The 17,699-nt window shown below is 41.2% G+C and overlaps 1 protein-coding gene across 1 annotated transcript in view; it reads right to left on the reverse strand.

Moving 5' to 3' along the window:
* Positions 1 to 277: 277 nt before the first annotated feature.
* LOC137131569 (cadherin-2-like) overlaps positions 278 to 17,699 on the reverse strand; it is an 86,073-nt gene continuing 68,651 nt past the window's right edge. Inside the window, exons 14-16 of the mRNA XM_067513006.1 lie at positions 16,088 to 16,227; positions 9,954 to 10,115; positions 278 to 4,271 (exon numbers count right to left, since the gene is read on the reverse strand). Coding sequence (XP_067369107.1) covers positions 4,065 to 4,271; positions 9,954 to 10,115; positions 16,088 to 16,227 — 509 coding nt within the window. The 3' untranslated portion in view covers positions 278 to 4,064. The remainder of the gene's footprint in view (positions 4,272 to 9,953; positions 10,116 to 16,087; positions 16,228 to 17,699) is intronic.

A 17,699-nucleotide genomic window follows, 5' to 3' on the forward strand; every position in this document is an offset into this window, starting at 1 on the left:
GTTATTATTTCTCAGTGTCTCCAAACAGAAAAGAAGAACAATTCTATAAGAGATTCATTGACTGCAGAGCATTAACGAATCTGTTTATTTTAACTTGAACGAGGTCCAAACAGAACCAACGATCAGAATCCATCCCAAGCATGTGATGGAAGCAGTCATGCTGCCTGAACACATGAGCAAATGTGTGTTTTTTGCATCCGAGTGGCCAAAAATAATCACTTTATCCTGCTTTAAAATGTCGTTATTTCTTTTTAAATACCAAAAAACATTGCCATAATGAAAAGATAAAAACATGCAAAAACATTTTAATTTGTAATCCAAATTACACATATACAAGGATTCGTGATATTAGCATGTCATTTTCATAGACCACAGTCAAAAGAACAACGAGAGAAAAAACAAAAATACAATCTGTACATTTTTCAGTTTACAGTGAGTAGCCAGTTGGAGAGTACCAGAGAACACTAAGGCAAATCATTAACAGACAAAAAACTTTGTATTTAATCCACCACAGCAGAGTATCAAGAAATATCATTGCTACAAAACAAGAAGTGATGACTCCCTTTATTAGCAATCAGCTGCATAAGTTACATAGTGATGAAAGCAAAACAAACAAATCAGAAAAACCAAACAAACCTGGAAGTATCTACCTAAAGTCGAGCATTACTGTACATGTCTTCTTACCAGCTTTGGAAAATCAAACAGGCAAAATGCAGCTTAGTACAGCTCTGGGCTTGTCTGCTTCACACTAGCAGCAGCCCACAACTCCAGCGGCCTCTCAGTGAACTGTAATACTGCTGCAGAGAACGGTGCTGGGCTTTAACTTTAAAAGATTCTTTAAGCTTGAAAGTAAACTTCCTCTGCAAATGCCTTTCTGTGTTTTCCTACATGTAGTATGAAGCAGGCCTCTCCAGCATTTCTTGGTTGTGATTGTTGTTACACTGCCTGATTTCACAACAGCTTTTCTTAAATATATTTAAAAAAAATGTTTGCAGTGTTTTTATGATGTTTGCTAAATTGTGCAGAATTCTCAGGGGATTCAGTTATTTGTTGTGATCGCAGCACTGTGAATTCCTGGAGGAATTGATGACGTAAGGGTTGAGACTTTAATGTATTCAGTCACGTGTTGAGTCACTGAATGCTGAAACCACAAACTAACAGCCTGTGTAAAGAACGTCTTGAAATATGAGGTGTCTGTAGACTTAATGGTGCCAGGCTACCAAATCCTGTCATTTCCCTTTGGCCTTCAGTATTGTGTGATGACCACCGAAAAACTGAAAATGAAGCAGAGTGTCTACGATTTCTGGAGAAATAGACCAGCGTCCATTTCTAGTCTAATTTTAGTTTACTGATGTGTATTTTTTAAACGTTTGGGGTAATTTGGGGTTTTTATTTTAAGGTTGTTGATCCTTTTAGGGCCATTTTGCATCTTTTTGTACTTGTTGCACGTCTTTCTGGTCACTTTAAAGCAGAAATATGAAGAATAGCGCTAAAATAACTTTAGCTTGCACTCACACTGTTTACTTGTACTGTAAAATGAGCATGACTGTCTCCCCCTCCCCTCTCCCCTGATGACCTGCACTCACTTTGTGCTACAGTGATCTGGGCCAGTGCTGCAGAGAAGCGCTCTGCATAATCATAGCACTGGAGTTTAATGCTTTTCCAACTGTGAGTCCAACTGAACCGTGCCTGAGCCATTAAAGCACAGAATCCACCCTGAGAGGCTTTGGCCTACGGGCTTGTGCCTGGTAGGACTGTTCCATATTAGACCCCGGAGCATTTCATCGCATTGACCATCTCAGTGTGTTTACTGTATGTGCCTGAAAAACTATGAAGACTGCATATAGAAAAATCCTATATTTAATTGAGCTCCACATTAGAGTTAGTTAGTAGTTAAATAGTTCAGTTAGGACAGTTATTAGAATGTACAATGAATACTGATAGTTTATTACAGCTGTAGCATCTGGTGAACATGCTCAACATGTTGGCCACCTTTGATTGTTGCACTGCTACAGGTTACAGATTCGGATGAAGTAGCACTTTAACTTAGAAACAATAACAGAAGTTCTTACATTCACACGTTGGATGCTACCAAAACTAACAAAGCACTTGTGTTTGCTGCTGCAAATTATAACACTGTTGTTCACCTCATATGACCTTTTTTTTATTTTTCTCAGTGTCTCTAAACAGAAAAGAAGAAACATTCTATAAGAGATTCATTGACTACAGAGCATTAACAAATCTGAGCACTTTTTCTTGACAACTTGAACGATCAGAATCCATCCCAAGCATGTGATGGAGACAGTCATGCTGCCTGAACACATGAGCAAAGTCAGGGTAAATACAGTGATGCTTTACACAGTACAGCACATGCTTATACATAAAAAATGTGATTCTAAATTATATTTCTTTTATCTTTAAATATTACCTGGGTAGAAAGGAACTGTTGGGACCATGAATATACTTGTGTTACTTTAAAAATCTGGCCAGACTTTTTTTTTTTAAGACAGACTGTTCTAACACTGTTAGATGGGTTTATCTGCTGCCATGCCATGAAAAATCTCCAGATGGTTTGAAAATAAAAAAGCAATAGAGAAATGCTGTGACATATGCAATGGTTCCACTGCAATAAGTAAAATTTGTTACATCAACTTGGCTCCTGAAGTTTCTGTTAGAAAGACGTAACAGCAGATGTACAGACAGCCATTTGGAGAATGTTCCAATCTGCTACATATCTGTGTTGGTCTGATCTCCACACACACGTAACTCATCTGTCATGGCGTTTTCTTTACTTGTCATTAATCATTTTATTTTCTTTGTGATTACATTTTTTTATGCAACCAGTGTGTTTCACACACATGGTTTGCTGCTGTTTTTTGCTTTATCTGCACAAATCCAATGCAAATTTTATTTTATCACCATGTTCTTCAGCACTAGTGACTGTGGCGATAAATGTCCTCAGCCTGAGAGTGTTAAAAGCCAGGTGAGGTGAGGCAGCCATTCTTCACACTGCACTAATTCAGCCAAAGCCTTTGTGTGTTGTGATGTTGAATCATCAGTGTGGGAAAACAGCAGGAAATAAAAACCTCTCAGCTGGTTTTGTTAACACAGTAGCATTAATACCAGAGCACACATATGCGCTTCAAATATATCTGTAATATCACAGAAACACGGGCTCGTATTTGTGTTATAGTGTGTGAGGACAGCTGTTGTGGGGAAGCTGATGGCCTGATGAGAATGTCTCTTAGGAGATCTATAAAATATTTGCGTATGTGTGTGTATTAAAAGTAAGAGTACACTTGACTATGTGTATATTTCATTCTATGACTGATTATCTCAACATTGGTTGTTTTCTGACTGAATCACATGGATCAAGCAAAAACCCAGAGCTGTACAGGAAAGCTGGTTTTGTTGACATCCAAGGTGTCTGGTAGCAGGCTTTGCCCTTTAGAGTGTCCATCCAGTGTGTCTCTGTGGAAATCTCTCTCTCAAACACACGCGCGCACACACACACACAGGTCGTGAGGTGGAACTCACTCACACACACTCATATGCATCCATTATCATGGCGAAGTTGCTCCTCCAGTTGCTGTCGCAGGAGCTTTAAAGCAACATACAGAATCGAGACTGAACACAATCAAAAGAATGTACAAAGGCACGTTTGACCCCAGTGCTCCTGTACTGTGAGATTCAAGTGTAAATGAGCGTCTGTAGCATGGCTGTCATAGCTCTTAACCCTCACAGAGACAACATGCCCTCTGAGCAAACTCTTCTGGCTTCTCACGTTTATTAGCTCAGGAGCTAACGCTCAGATGAAAATGTCCATGAAAGCTAGCCGCTGCCCAGCCTTGCAAGGCTAGGACTCAGCGTGGTCCCTAGTGTCATCAATCGTCCTCGAAAGGCAGCAAGTCTCTGAACAAGCTGTCCCTGTGGTAATACAGAAGTGCTGATCCAGACCCCATGTTCACCCCTTATCCTCGTTCCTTAACCCCACCCACACCTAAGCCTTAGAGCAAGGGTGAGGAGGGGTGGGGCGGGTTTGTCGTTTGTTGGGCTTGATGGTGCTAATCATCCCCCCCGCCGTACAGGTCAGCCAGCTTGCGGAAGCGTGGCCCCCAATCGCCAAGGTAGTCGTAGTCCTGGTCTCCGCAGCTTGTGGAGGAGTGCAGGGAGCTGAGGGAGCCAGCGGTGGAGCCACTGCCCTCATAGTCGAACACCAGCAGGGAGTCGTAGGGAGGAGCGGTGGGGTCGTTGTCCGCTGCCTTCAGGCCCTGGAAAGAAACGAGGAGGAGAAAGGAAACTGAGAATTAAGTCCAAATAGTTCCAAGTACTACCCGGAACTATTTACCTTTAGAGACTCTTATCTGTTTATCTGAAGCGACGTGATCGGCCGACAGCATCTATCCATTTATCATCCCATACTGATTTGTGATGAGTCCTCATTGACTTTTGTGTGCACTTATGTCTCTCATGGTTTCTATGCTGGTAATGTGTCTACTTAGAAATAAGAGGTAAAAGTTCTCTCAAAATGATTCAGTGCAGACACACGAAAAAAGGAAACTTCTGCAAACAGAAGTATGAAAAAGCGAGAATGAGGCCAAATTTGATCAGGGAAGATTTGAAAATGTTTTAAAAAGACCCGTTACCACAGTCTACTGTTGGTTGCTGTTGCTTTATCCACATTACCAGGTGATCAGTTTGGTTTGTTTCTCAGTGGCAGTGTGTCACCAGAGCAGTATTACTGATAACACCTTCAAACAAACACACACAGCCTGTTTGATGTGGAATAAAGAAGATGCACATTCATATCAGACTCATGTCACACGTTAATCCTTGGTTCCAAACTCATCACTTCTAAAGCACTGAACACTATCAAATATTCGCCAAGCAGAGCTGTCAACTTTGTGCTCATTAAAAACGGACACTGCCATGTTTGCATCAGAGACTTCCAGATGACAGTGAACCGGCCCACACACTGCAGATACCCATGAGAAAAGCAGAATTTATGGTTAGACAGCTATAAGACTCTGACCACAGCTAGTGCAGGATTATAGTAATCGTATAATATTTCAATAGTACTTTATGGTAAAGCTAAGGGTATTATAGAAACCTGTGTTCATGCTTTAACACCAAAGCAGAGAAGCATATAGCCCATGGAAAAAGCATCTGATGACCCTCGTTGACCTGTTCAGGGCATCAGACAAGAGCAGACAACCAGGACTGAAATATCAACCTCCCCATCACAAGTCAGCCTGTCTTAACTCTGCTTTACCTCGTTCCCTGGCTCAGGGAGGGGAAGGGAGGAGATCAGAGTGAGGCTGGATTCTCACATGATGTATGTAAAAAGGAAAGAAAAGGTCCACGTTGGTGGGGATGAAATACGATGTAGGAAGTGCAATTTGGAGGAAAGGATTTATGTCCTCACAGCTTATTAGCTGCCAAAACACATGGCAGCAGTGGTTTGTACAATACAAACCTCACTTCCAGTAAATTTGGGATGTTGTGTAAGATGTTAACAAAAAAGATCAAGGAATGATTTGCAAATCATGTGAAACCAATTTTGAATTGTAAATAGACAAGACAACATATCAAATGTAAAAACGAAACGTGTCGGATACCCTTCCTGCTGTAACCCTCCCATTTTTATTTGGTTGTTCGGGCTCAGAACCAGCAACAAGGTCGCCCTTGATGGCTGGGTGGGGCCACACCTCAAGGGGTGGGATTCACAATGTGAAATAATTTGTAGAAATTATGGATCCCACATCTTCTGGGTTAAAAAACAGGGATAACATGCTGTTTACAGTGTATTACTGAATGACATCAAGGTGCATTGCAGAAAAATGTACCCAGATCAAATTGTTTTGCTGCACAATACTGCGTCAATTTGAATGACCCCTGATGTGAATCCTTTGCTGTGTCACTACTCTTCAAACAAAAAGAAAGTCTGAATGAGACAGAGAAAGAACAAAGGTTATATGGGCGTGTTCCAGTGTGTGTGTTTGTGTGTGTGTGTGGTGATTGACAGTATGGAGAGCTGGGGGAGAAGGAGTGAAGCAGGGATTATGGAGGAGCATACAAGGGAGGAGGATTTGGGTCAGGATGGACAGATGCTGGCTCTGCCTCTAGTAGGAGCTTCAGCAGATTAAACAGCCTGAACTTAAAGCCAGCACCCCCTGCTACGCACGCACGCACGCACGCACCTTAGATGGTTTTTTTTTCAGATTTTTATGAACTCACAAAAAACAACAACAACAAAAAACAACAACAGTACACTGGTAGAATTAAAGCACCATCTAAAATGACGTTGTTACCAATATGACCTGAACAAAGAAACAGGTGTTTTCTGCTTGCACTCAGAAAGGAAAGCAGTAAATCTGATAAGCTGTGGAAATGTTTTGTGGGCCACGTCTGTCGTCTGACTGAAGACACAAGCGTCACTCTGACACTCAATGGGAGGAGAGAATTAACACAGAGAGGAAGCAGGAGAGGCAGGGCGAGAAGCATCGGCTTGTCATGTCTGCCAGATTAAGCTGTCTAGATCAGCTTGCCATGTCTGACAGCTCCCGCTCATTATTCATAGCTCTACTTGGCAGATGTCTTTATGCAGCCCATCCAAAAAGACATGCACACACACACGTGCACAAACAGTATGGAAGCAAGCGTCGCACCAGAAACGACAGGCACCGGCTGCATCAACGATGATGACTTGCCATTTTTGAGGTGCCCTGGTGCCAGCAAGATGTGATGACAGTTATTTAACACAGCTAAAGTTCACTTTCTTCATGATCTGATGAACTCTGTTCAAACATAGAGCAAACACACACTGACCGCAAAACATACAGTAGTATGTGGGGCTGACGCCATGTTCATCCATCAGCCAAAACATTAATACCACCTGATGGTTTTAATGTTGATGTGTACACACCTGGGTGACAAGAACCACCTGTCAGAGTGACCACTTCTTCAAAACCCAAATCAAATGAACTGGTCTACTTTAAGCTCTGGTTTGGTAAGTGAGCCACTCAAGTTTCTTGCATATGTTGAGCCGAGTGTGTCATCATCTAATGATGTTAGGAAGGTCCCACTTTTGAGGCCACACAAATACGGGTGTTAGTAAGGCCAACATCTTGTAGATTGTTTTGTTTTTATATTCTCTTCCTATTTTATTGCTATATTCATCATATGTGTAATGTTGCAGTATATTATTTAATGTTAACTTTCAATAGGCAGTAGTTACTTTTAAAAAGGTAACACATGTAATGCTTAACACTCAACACTGGTTCTGACACTGGTTGGTTATAACCAGCATAATGTTTATACAGCATGAAGTGGTTTTAAGGTCCTGTGTGATTCCTCTACTTTTATGGCTATGAAAGGTTTCAGCGTCATACAGTAATAAGCTCTGACCACGTCTTGCATCAATTTGAAGCAAACATAAATCTCAAAGTCACTTCCTGACCACTGCTGAACACAGTGGTTATCCTCATACTCAAAAGCATTTGGTTAAACATTTACATCTAAAAGTTTTAGATATTGGCAACAAATAACTGGTTCTAGCTGCTCAGCAGCTTGTGAAGACCAGCTGCTGAACATGCTGCGGTTACTCATGTGTCTACTGGATTTGTAAATAGGAAACATGACCCTTGCATTTAGATTATTAGTCATTTGGCAGAAGTTTTTATCCAAACACACAAACCAAAGACACGCTGTAAGAAAGTTGGTGCTCAAAGTCTCAAAGGGCTCTTTGGGACATGGACGGGCGGAGCAGAGGATGGAAACACAAACACTGTAACTGGCACTAAATCTCTGTCTCATTCCGAATTGCTTTCTGTTTGAAGAGTAGTGACACAGCAAAGGATTCACATCAGGGGTCATTCAAATTGATGCAGTATTGTGCAGCAAAAGAATTTGATCTGGGTACATTTTTCTGCAATGCACCTTGATGTGATGTCCACAATTTGGTGAATCCCACCCCAGCAACAGCAAACCTCTGGTGTCCTGAGCAACATGCACAGAACATGTCAGCAGAGGAAACAAATGCAGTCTTCTCAAGTCCCAGGTTTGTGATCTTGGTCTTTCGGTGGATGCTGCTGCTGTGATAACATCTCACAAATACATAGCTTCTATAAAAGAAACAGTGAGTGCAGAAATGGAGCAGAGTGGTAATTAAAGAAAATAAAGAAAACTGTCATTTTTTGTTAAGATAGTACTGACAACTACAGCAGCCAAAGCTACGGTCAGTTATTTAGGATGTATGTTCGATAATCAGTTCCCAGAAGACAAGAAAAAACCTAAAAACCAAAAAAACAAAACCCACTTTTACCACAAATATATCAAATGTCTTTAGCCAGAAAAGCTGCTCCTTTGGTCCAGCAGCTACTCTCAATACATAAAAACATGCTGCAGACTGCTCAAAACAAGTTATTGGGTGATATGCAAACTCTCCATGAACATCAGATGTCAGCCCCCCGGAAAATCTCAAATTTCCCACAACTTTTTATTTTTTGAGCAACACATGTGCTTGTGATTTACTTAATTATTTTAAATTAATTAGAAAATGTTTACAATGATGCAACAAGAGGGAGTTTGACGAATATTATTACAGTACAGTGTTTATGATTATATTGTTATTATTATTATATTATTATATAACCGTTTCTCAATACATCTCAAGCAACAATTTTATAATTTTGTTAAAACAATGCTTGTTGAACACTAACTTATATGTTGGCTTGTGTTCTGATGTATTGGTCAGTATTAGGTATTTTCTTTGAGGATTTGATTGTTAGGCAGAATAGTTAGTCTTGTATGTATTTTTATTTTCTAATAAACCAACCAAGAGCCAATACTTTATAAAGAGAAAATGTGGATAATCTAATACAAAACAGCATCTTCTATATTGTTTGTATACCATCATTTGAGAGCTGCAATTCTCAAAGTTAATCTCATATTTATATTTTGATCATAAACCCAAATCTCTTAAGTGTAGAGAACAAACTAATTAATTAACCTGGACGTTCTGATACATTTACATGGAACAGAGTGAGTTCCCAAAGCCCAGACCTTTAAGGAGCTGTGGACGGCCTGCAGCCAGGGATTAACTAAACTCAATGGATTTACCTCCAATTAGGTTTCCAGGCTGTGGCTACGTCTGAGGCTGGCTAATCCTGACCATTAGGAAAGCTCATTAAGAATTACACAGACACTGTACTCTGGGTTTGTCTGCCTGTCGCTCTCTCTTGCTACAGTAGTTGTTTCTTTAACAAACCAAGCTTGGCTGAGAGGCTGCATCCTGCTGCCAAACAGTCCTCATCACACATCTCTGACACTCTACATCACTGTTGTGTATACTGTATATTCCATAGAGAGTGGAGTGTGTGTGTGTGTGTGTGTCAGAGAGAGAGAGATTCCCTGTTGGTATATACATGCTGTATTCTGTTTTAATTAGCACAATCAAAGAGTCTGAATGTTACAGTGGGTGTGTTCCCACATTGGCAGCTGCAAATAGCTGTGAGAAAAAATAAAAAACCTTTTGAACTTCAGTTTTCCGAAATCCTGCAAGGTTATAAGACACACACCCCAGCTACTCTTTGATGCTTCGTGCCCAAGAAGAGAAAAGGGATGAGTAAAGCAAAAGATTTACTGTCGGCAAATCCTGCTTTTGCTGGACACACAGTTTGCCTGCTGCTATTGAACAGGCAGTTTGTATTTCAGTCAAGTTGTGATTCATCACTTCCTGTGTGCGGAGAGATGCATGTGCCCAAAACCAAAACTGAATCTGGGCGAATAGACTGAATGTCAGTAGGAAGGCATCCCTCCTCTGCTGTGCTCACACTCGCTGCTTTAGACTGACCAGAACATTGACATTTTACACAGAGATGTTGCCACAGAGGCGTGTGGATCCCACAGAAATGTGTCAAACACATACACACAGAGTCTGTGAGCTGCCGTACCTCATGGATGAAGTCTCCTATGTCTCCTGGGTGAGGGGCTGCAGAGCGGAGGGGGTACTGGTGGTCATGGTGGAGGGGCATCTCATCCAGGCGTCTGATCCCTACTTTGACACAGTCTGGCTCCAGGGCATCAGGCTGCTGCAGCTGACTCAGATCATAGTCCTGCAAAACACACCCAAAGCCACATATTCACATGTTGCTATGACAGCAGGTTAAGTCAGTTTTATTCCCACAGCACAGTATTACACATGTCTCAGGTGGTTTTACCACCTGCACAGCACCCCCCCCCTCCCCCCCCCCTCTGTCCTTAGACAAGCTATTCTTTGGTGAAGATATTCCACTGACTATACATCCACAACACGTTGCCGATGTTCCCAGAGCACAGACCATAGTCTGCTTACGTTACGAAACTGTTAATCCTTCCTGTTGGTGTCCATCTCACTTCCAGTACAGGAAAATTGGAGTAAACCGATTTGCACCTTGTGTGAAATTGTGGTAAAGCACAAATGAAAGTCGATAATTGCTGAACACTTAAAAACACACCAGGTGAATGTCTGAAATACAAGGACAAATCAAAGTGACGGACTTGTTACATTTCATTTTTTGCATGAGGTGAAATATAGATCTCGTAGAACAGTGATGCTTATAGTTGCCCCTGATTTGTTTTATGAGTTATCACAAAATATCAACAATTTCTTTTGTCACTTGCCTCTGCAATTTCATTTAAAAAGGCCAGAAACACTGCAAAAAGCATCACATAAAAAAAATGTCCCTGAAACTAAGCTGTCAGATGCTTCAGCCTAGTAGAAATTGTCTGACCACCTGCCTTCACATGCAGTTGTTAGTTACCTTAACTGTGAAGAAATATTACAGTTATATTTAAAAGCCAACAACAGCACAGATTCAACCAAAAAGTGCCCACTTTTGTCTTTGCCTGTTTGGCTGTGGGGTTTTGCAGGTGTGGGGGAATGTCACTGATTCCAACAGAGCACAGCAATTGCCTGGAGTATTGCATATATAATTACAACAGAGGTGGACCTGTAGTTGCTGCAGTGAGCAACTTAAGATGCTGAAACTGTGGCTGCACTTTGTTTACGATGCATAATGCTGTGACCAAAACAATTATCCATGATTGTATGTGAATCATAAGATTCGACCAATAATGCACCAATGGAAAAGTAGTAATAGAGTAAATCTAACTGAATGCAACATAGATGATCACATCACGATTATTCTAACCATACAACACTATGATTTCTAAGTGACTACTTTTCAAATAATTCCAAATAAACTCAGTAATTGTTGCACAAAGAGACATAATGATCTGTGGATTGTCGTGAAGCATAAATTCATAATTAACAATGTTTCTTTTATGTTTTTTTTTTAGAAATTTTATGTTTGCAGAATTTTGTAGCTGCAGATGAACAACTGGCTTGAACTTTCTTGCAAACCCTAACAAAGCTCATGATAACCCTCCCTCATTCCTGATAGAAGCAGCCATGATAACGACCAACTTGGAATAACCTGAACACACACACACTTACAAGAAATGCACTCATCAGTTCATTTTTTCGCCCCAGGTCTATTTAACAGTTGACACAGTGGAAATCTAGATGACTCAAAGATGCCCCCAGAGCTCTGATGCAAAATCTACCATTTCTTCAACATCCACTGTCCCCAGGGGACAGCGAACCTGTCTCAAATGCTATCTATTTAGCATCCACAGTCCATCTTTTCCCTTCCTTCACTCAACATCAGGATGGTCACAGGCAGAGGAGGGAGTGCGTGTCATGGCCTTTGATCTGTTCATGTTCAATGGTGGTGCTGTGAGTCACTGCAGCGACCATTCAGAAACCATTCCATGCTTTCTGGTCTCCAGGGAAATCCACTAAAGCCACCCTCTCAGGTTAGTAACAGCATGGCTGTAGACTGATCTTGGGTTTTGTTCACAATAATGGCCAACCAACACAATATAGTTCATTGAAGAGCAGCTCAGGGGCCTCCTAAAACCTGGCAGGGAGAAAGAAAACACTAACTTCTTGTATATTCTTACCAGGAACAGTCTGGCTGCTCTTATTTAAATCTCTAACATCTGACCATAGGGTTGTAGCTTTGCACCCTGCTCTTCCCAACCAAGACACTGAACCCCCAACAGCCAATTCCAATCCCCCCCCCCCCCCCCCCCCCCCCTTGTAGTGCCGGTCCCAAGCCCGGTAGAAATTGGGGCGGGTTGCGTCAGGAAGGGCTAAATTAACTAAGCGGTGAGCAAGTGGTGAGGAAAGCATTGCTTCTCCCTGGTCTTGTGCTTTGACATGCAGAACTAACGAGAGTCCTCAGCACTTATCTTTGTGTTTTACTAATCCAGTCCCGCGACAACCAGAATGTACACACAAGTGCTTTATGTACTCTGATAAGCTTTTAAGGTCAGTGTAGCAGTGGTTACAGGTAAGAACAACTGCTGGGAATAAAGGTCTTTATGTGCGTGTGTATTTGTGTGTTTCTCACACTTAGCATGAGTGTGTTCCTAGGGACTGAGTTCACTTTTTATCCAAAGCTTAAATCCAGACAAATAAAGACCCAGGCTGCCTGTAGCAACATGGAAATCTAATTAAACAGAACAGAGCCCCCACATTATCCAAAGCCTGTGCAATGTGTTACTGTAACAGTAATGAAGGAATTTGTGTTCACTGTTTGCAGAGTACATAGGTTACATGAAGGCCGGTTCCTATTGTTGAATAATTGAAGGCTGAAGTATTAACCGCAGACAAACAACAAACACACTGAAACCGCTGTTATTGAGTCCTGTTATCATTAAGTGACACCTAATGACACTTAAAAAGCTTAGTTAAAAAGCAGGTATATTGGGCTGACTTTAAATATATATGTGAAATTCTTTTATGAGTCCCAACTCTAATTGGCTGGAGGTGTTGCCTCCTCTTCACTTCTAGCAAATGAGGACAGTGCTCATGCCCCTGTGCTACAACTGTACCCATTTAATGCCCCTTAAGCAGTGCTTGCTCCAAACTGCTTTGCCTGAGCAGAGATTGGTTTCTCCTCCTGTATCTGACTTCACGATTCATTGTGATGTCACGAGCACAGCAGCAACACTGCTCTTTAGGCAAGAGACTGCTGATTCTTAATGACTTAAAAACGCAGCAGGGATAAGACATCAGTAGTCTGATAGCACAGCAGGGCCCCCAATATTTGATTAAATTAATATTTAATTTTATTTAAAACTTTTTTGGGGGGGGGGGCAATTCAAAGTGTTGGATTAGAGAAATCATTACTACTACTAATAGTGCCAACTCTGAAATGGTCACAATTTTTAGACATAGGTTAAATTCTGAATTTTATTCACCCAAAGTTGATTGTATGTTTCTAAATCCACCGTTACAGACAAACCAGATTCCCTTTTGTCCTCGATCAGGCCATTTCCAAAGATATTAACATACAATTTTTATACAATTTGACTTCATAATAACACTCTGACCTGCTGATGCCTCTGGTCAAAAAGTTAGGGTTGTGGGAACCATTAATTCTGTGGTTGATGGGATATTTTACTACTACTACTATAAACACGTTCATCTGCAGTATTACATTTGCTCTAAGGCAGAAAACCAACATAAAAATCATACACTAATGTGTGTTCCCATTAGTATTATTAGTATGTCTGATTGATCTGATTCATAAAATATTAACAAGCATCTGGCTAATGAAAACAGAGTCTACTGTAAATCTAAACAAATCTTATGAGCCCCAGGGCATTTGTTAGCATATGGGCTGGAGTTTGATATATATACTCACTATATAATCCAGCTTTGTACTAGCTAATGATCCCACACACTGTCAGCTAAGGCAAACAGCTGCAGTCAGTCTTGCATTGTCAGTGCTGTTTGAGTTTGTAACAGTGCTGAGGTTGTAATGCTTCCATTTCCATGTTGCACAGTTATTTTGAAAACCTAGTGAAGCTGAATAAGCTGGAGAAGGTGCACGCTTTTGTTGGCAGGTGCAAGGCTTTTCCCCACCTGCCGAGTCCTGTAAGTGTGTTGGTACAACCCAAGTTGGGAGGATGTATACAATTTAAATAAAAGCAGAATGCAATGATTTGCAAATCTCATCAACCCATATTTTATTTACAATAGAACATAAACAGCATATCAAATGTTGAAATTGAGACATTTTACCATTTAAGGGAAAATATTAGCCCATTTTGAATTTGATGGCAGCACATCTCCAAAAAGTTAGAACAGGGTGATGTTCACCATTGTGTAGCATCCCCCTTTTCTTTTAACCACTGTCTGTAAATGTCTAGGAAGTCAGGATACCCGTTGCTGGAGTGTTAGGAGAGGAATGTTGTCCCATTCTAGTCTGATGGAGGATTCTAGCTCCTCAACAGTCCTGGGCCTTTGTTGCTGGGTTTTTTGTTTTATGATGCACCAAATGTTTTCTCTTGTTGAAAGGTCTGGAGTACAGGCAGGTCAGTTCAGCACACGGACTCTTCTCTGTTGTGAATGATGCAGGAAGGTAGAACAGTTTGTCCACCAATCTCGCAGTTGTTGGTTGAATCCCCGGCTCCTCTGGTCACATGTCCAAGTGTCCATGAGCAAGACACTGAACCCCAACTTAGTTGCTCCTGGTGAGTGTTGGCCAGCTGCATAGCAGCTCCCCTATCAGTGTGTGAGTGTTTGTGTGATTATGAGTGTGAATGGGTGAATATGAAGCAGTGTAAAGTGCTTTGAGTGCCAATAGGTAGAAAAGTGCTATATTATAAGTGCTGAAATATGTAACGGCTCCTTTAAACGAGACATTGTCTGGATGGAAGCATATCTTGCTCTAAAACCTCTATGCACAGCATTAACGGTGTCTTTCCAGATGTGTAAGCTGCCTACGCCATAGGCAATAATGCCCCCCATAGCATCAGAGACGCAGGCTTTTGAACTGTCCGCTGATAACAAGCTGGATGGTTTCCAAAACAATTTTACATTTTGATTCATCTGACCTCGAAATATTTTTTTTATTTTGCCTGTGTACACTTGAGCTTTGGCCAAGAGAACACGTGTTCACATGTGGCTTCTTCTTTGCATGATACAGCTTTAACTTATTTTGGATTGCACAGTGAACTGTGTTCACAGACAGTGAGTGCAGTGCTGCCTGAGGCCTCAAAGATCACACACATCCAGTTCTGAGTCCCTGGGCAAGACACTGAACCCCTAACAGCACAATCCCATACCCCAGATGTGCAGTGCTGGTCCAAGCCTGCTAGAAATTGGGGAGGGTTGCATCAGGACGCACGTCCAGCATAAAACTGTGTCAAATTAACATGCAGGCAATGAGCCACCATGGCAACTCACGGGATTAGATGAAAAGAAATACTGTCAATGGTGGGATCTTTACAGTCTGTGCCACAATTTTTAGACGCAGCTTGTCACAGATTGGTGAACCTCTGCCCATCTTTACATTTGAGAGGCTCTTCCTCTCTGAAATGCTCCTGTTACCCAGTCATGTAACTGACATGTTGCCAATTAACATAATTAGATGTCAAATGCTCCTCTGTTTTTTTTAATTTTCAGCAATTACTTTTCCAGCCTTTTGTTGACCCTGTTCCAACTTTTTTGAGATGTGCTAATGCCATCAAATTCAAAATGAGCTAATATTATCCATGATATGGTAAAATATCTCAGTTTGAACATCTGATGTTGTTTATGTTCTATTGTGATATAAATAAGGCTTTTGCAAATCACAGCATGCTGTTTTCATTTACATTACATTGTCACAGCTTTAATTGGGGTTGTACATTAAAAGTCTAAATACTTTCCCTTTACAGCCACTTTAATGAACTGCTGCTTTAAAAATTACTTGGCTGGGTAAACAAGGGTTAAACTTTTTCCCAGCAGAAGAGCAGAGCAGCTTATGCACATGGCACCAGCGGAGGAGTTGTTGTGGGGGGACACAGGAAATTGTTCTCGAACAGAAAGCAATTAATCCTGTTTCGAGGTCCTCTGTTGTAGTACACTTAATCTTAGCTGGAGGACAGCTGATTGAAAACTCGAGAGAAAGTGAAAGTGTGTGTCTGTGTGGCTACTTTAAGCAGTATTTTCTGGTTGGTTTCCGAGCCAATGTGTGTGTGTTTGTACCTGGTCCTCCTCTCCGCCTCCCTCCTCGTCGTATTTGAGGATGTTGTCTCGGACGTCGTCCTCTGGGTCGATCAGCAGCTGCTTGGCCTGGCGCTCCTTGTCCCTCCTCTTCATCCACATTACAAACAGCAGCACCATCACTGCAGAATAAGTGCAATAACACAGGATGAGGACATTTTTTTATGCGAGAGGCAATTCAAGTCTCCACTGTCTATCAGTGGGTTTCAGGGACCTGAGAGTGGACAAATTTAACAGTTAAATATTAGTAGTATTCCATTTAAGCCCTGAAACCAGAATTTCTGACTTCAGCCAGAAATCAAGCTTGAATCCTCCATTATGTTGATTTCCAACTTGAAAAGTTTACTGGTTTACTGACAGTTTCATGATCTGCATTCACTCATTATTACCTATCAGACAGTCCTCCAGTCATCCCCCACTGCAAAACCTCTGTCCCCTTCCAAACACTTTGTAGACAATTCAATACCAAACACCAACTGACATCCTTACGGATGGGAGTTGATATTTAAGCTCCGATTTTGACCAAACTGGTGGATTTTAAAGCTCAGAGTGAATCCCTCTGCTTTTGATCATATTAATCTGGATGGATTTACAAGACAGTGGAGCTCAGTGTGTGCATGTGTTTTTAAACCCATGCTGCTCTACCTGCAAGGGCCAAAACACATTAGGAAGCAGAGGGAAATTCTAAGTGAGGACAATTTAAACCCTGGAGAGGTGATCTGAAAAATGGCTTGTCACTATTAGGAACATTTCTCTGCAAAACCAACACGGAGTCCTGGCTGCTAACAGCCTTAAAGTCTTTCAACCAGACAACAGACAACACATGTAGGGTATTTGAAATAACATAATAAGCCTGCTACAGTACTTCTGCCTGCCTTTTTCCCCTGACGTGGCGATGTGCCATATACTTGGATGAAGTCTTTAGGTAACAAGCCCCAAAGGACAGCAGCTTAACACTTCTGCCATCGCTTTTCCTTTCTTTCCTCTTCACAAACAGTTTTCCCATGAACTAAAATGTCTATGATTTTGCATATCTCCTAATGGTGGTACCATGGCAACCATCAAAGATTTGAATGGAACGTTCAGAAAGTATCTGTCACTAAAATAAAAAACATGGAGCTTTAAGTATTTAACTAAATTGCAAGCACCAGTGATTTAGTCATTAAATACATGTGTATTGTATTTTTACTGTGGGGCCACACTGGGACTTCAAATGCTTTGTACATTTCTTATTGTACAACTACAATTTCCAATGGAACTGGCACTTAATGTAAATATTACCCAGTAGATGCCATTAAGGCTTCTCCTGCAGAACTTTAGGACTGATGCTTTAGGTTTGTTTTAAGTCTAGTTGGCCAACGTTTGTTCAACCACATTTTCTACTGACCTACAAAAACGCATCACTCAAGTGAAAGTGTATGAACCAGATCATCATCTTGATTGTTCTATCTTGTTTTAAGAATGTGATGCAATCATTGCATGTAGGACAAAGGCTAAGGCAAGTCCTTCTTTTGTTCCTGAAAGTGTCAGAAAACTCATGCTGTGCTCAACTACTTGCTGATGCACTTTTATGTCTGATGTAGTAAATCCCAGC

Source organism: Channa argus, chromosome 8 (genome assembly GCF_033026475.1).
Source record: "Channa argus isolate prfri chromosome 8, Channa argus male v1.0, whole genome shotgun sequence".
NCBI lineage: Eukaryota > Metazoa > Chordata > Actinopteri > Anabantiformes > Channidae > Channa > Channa argus.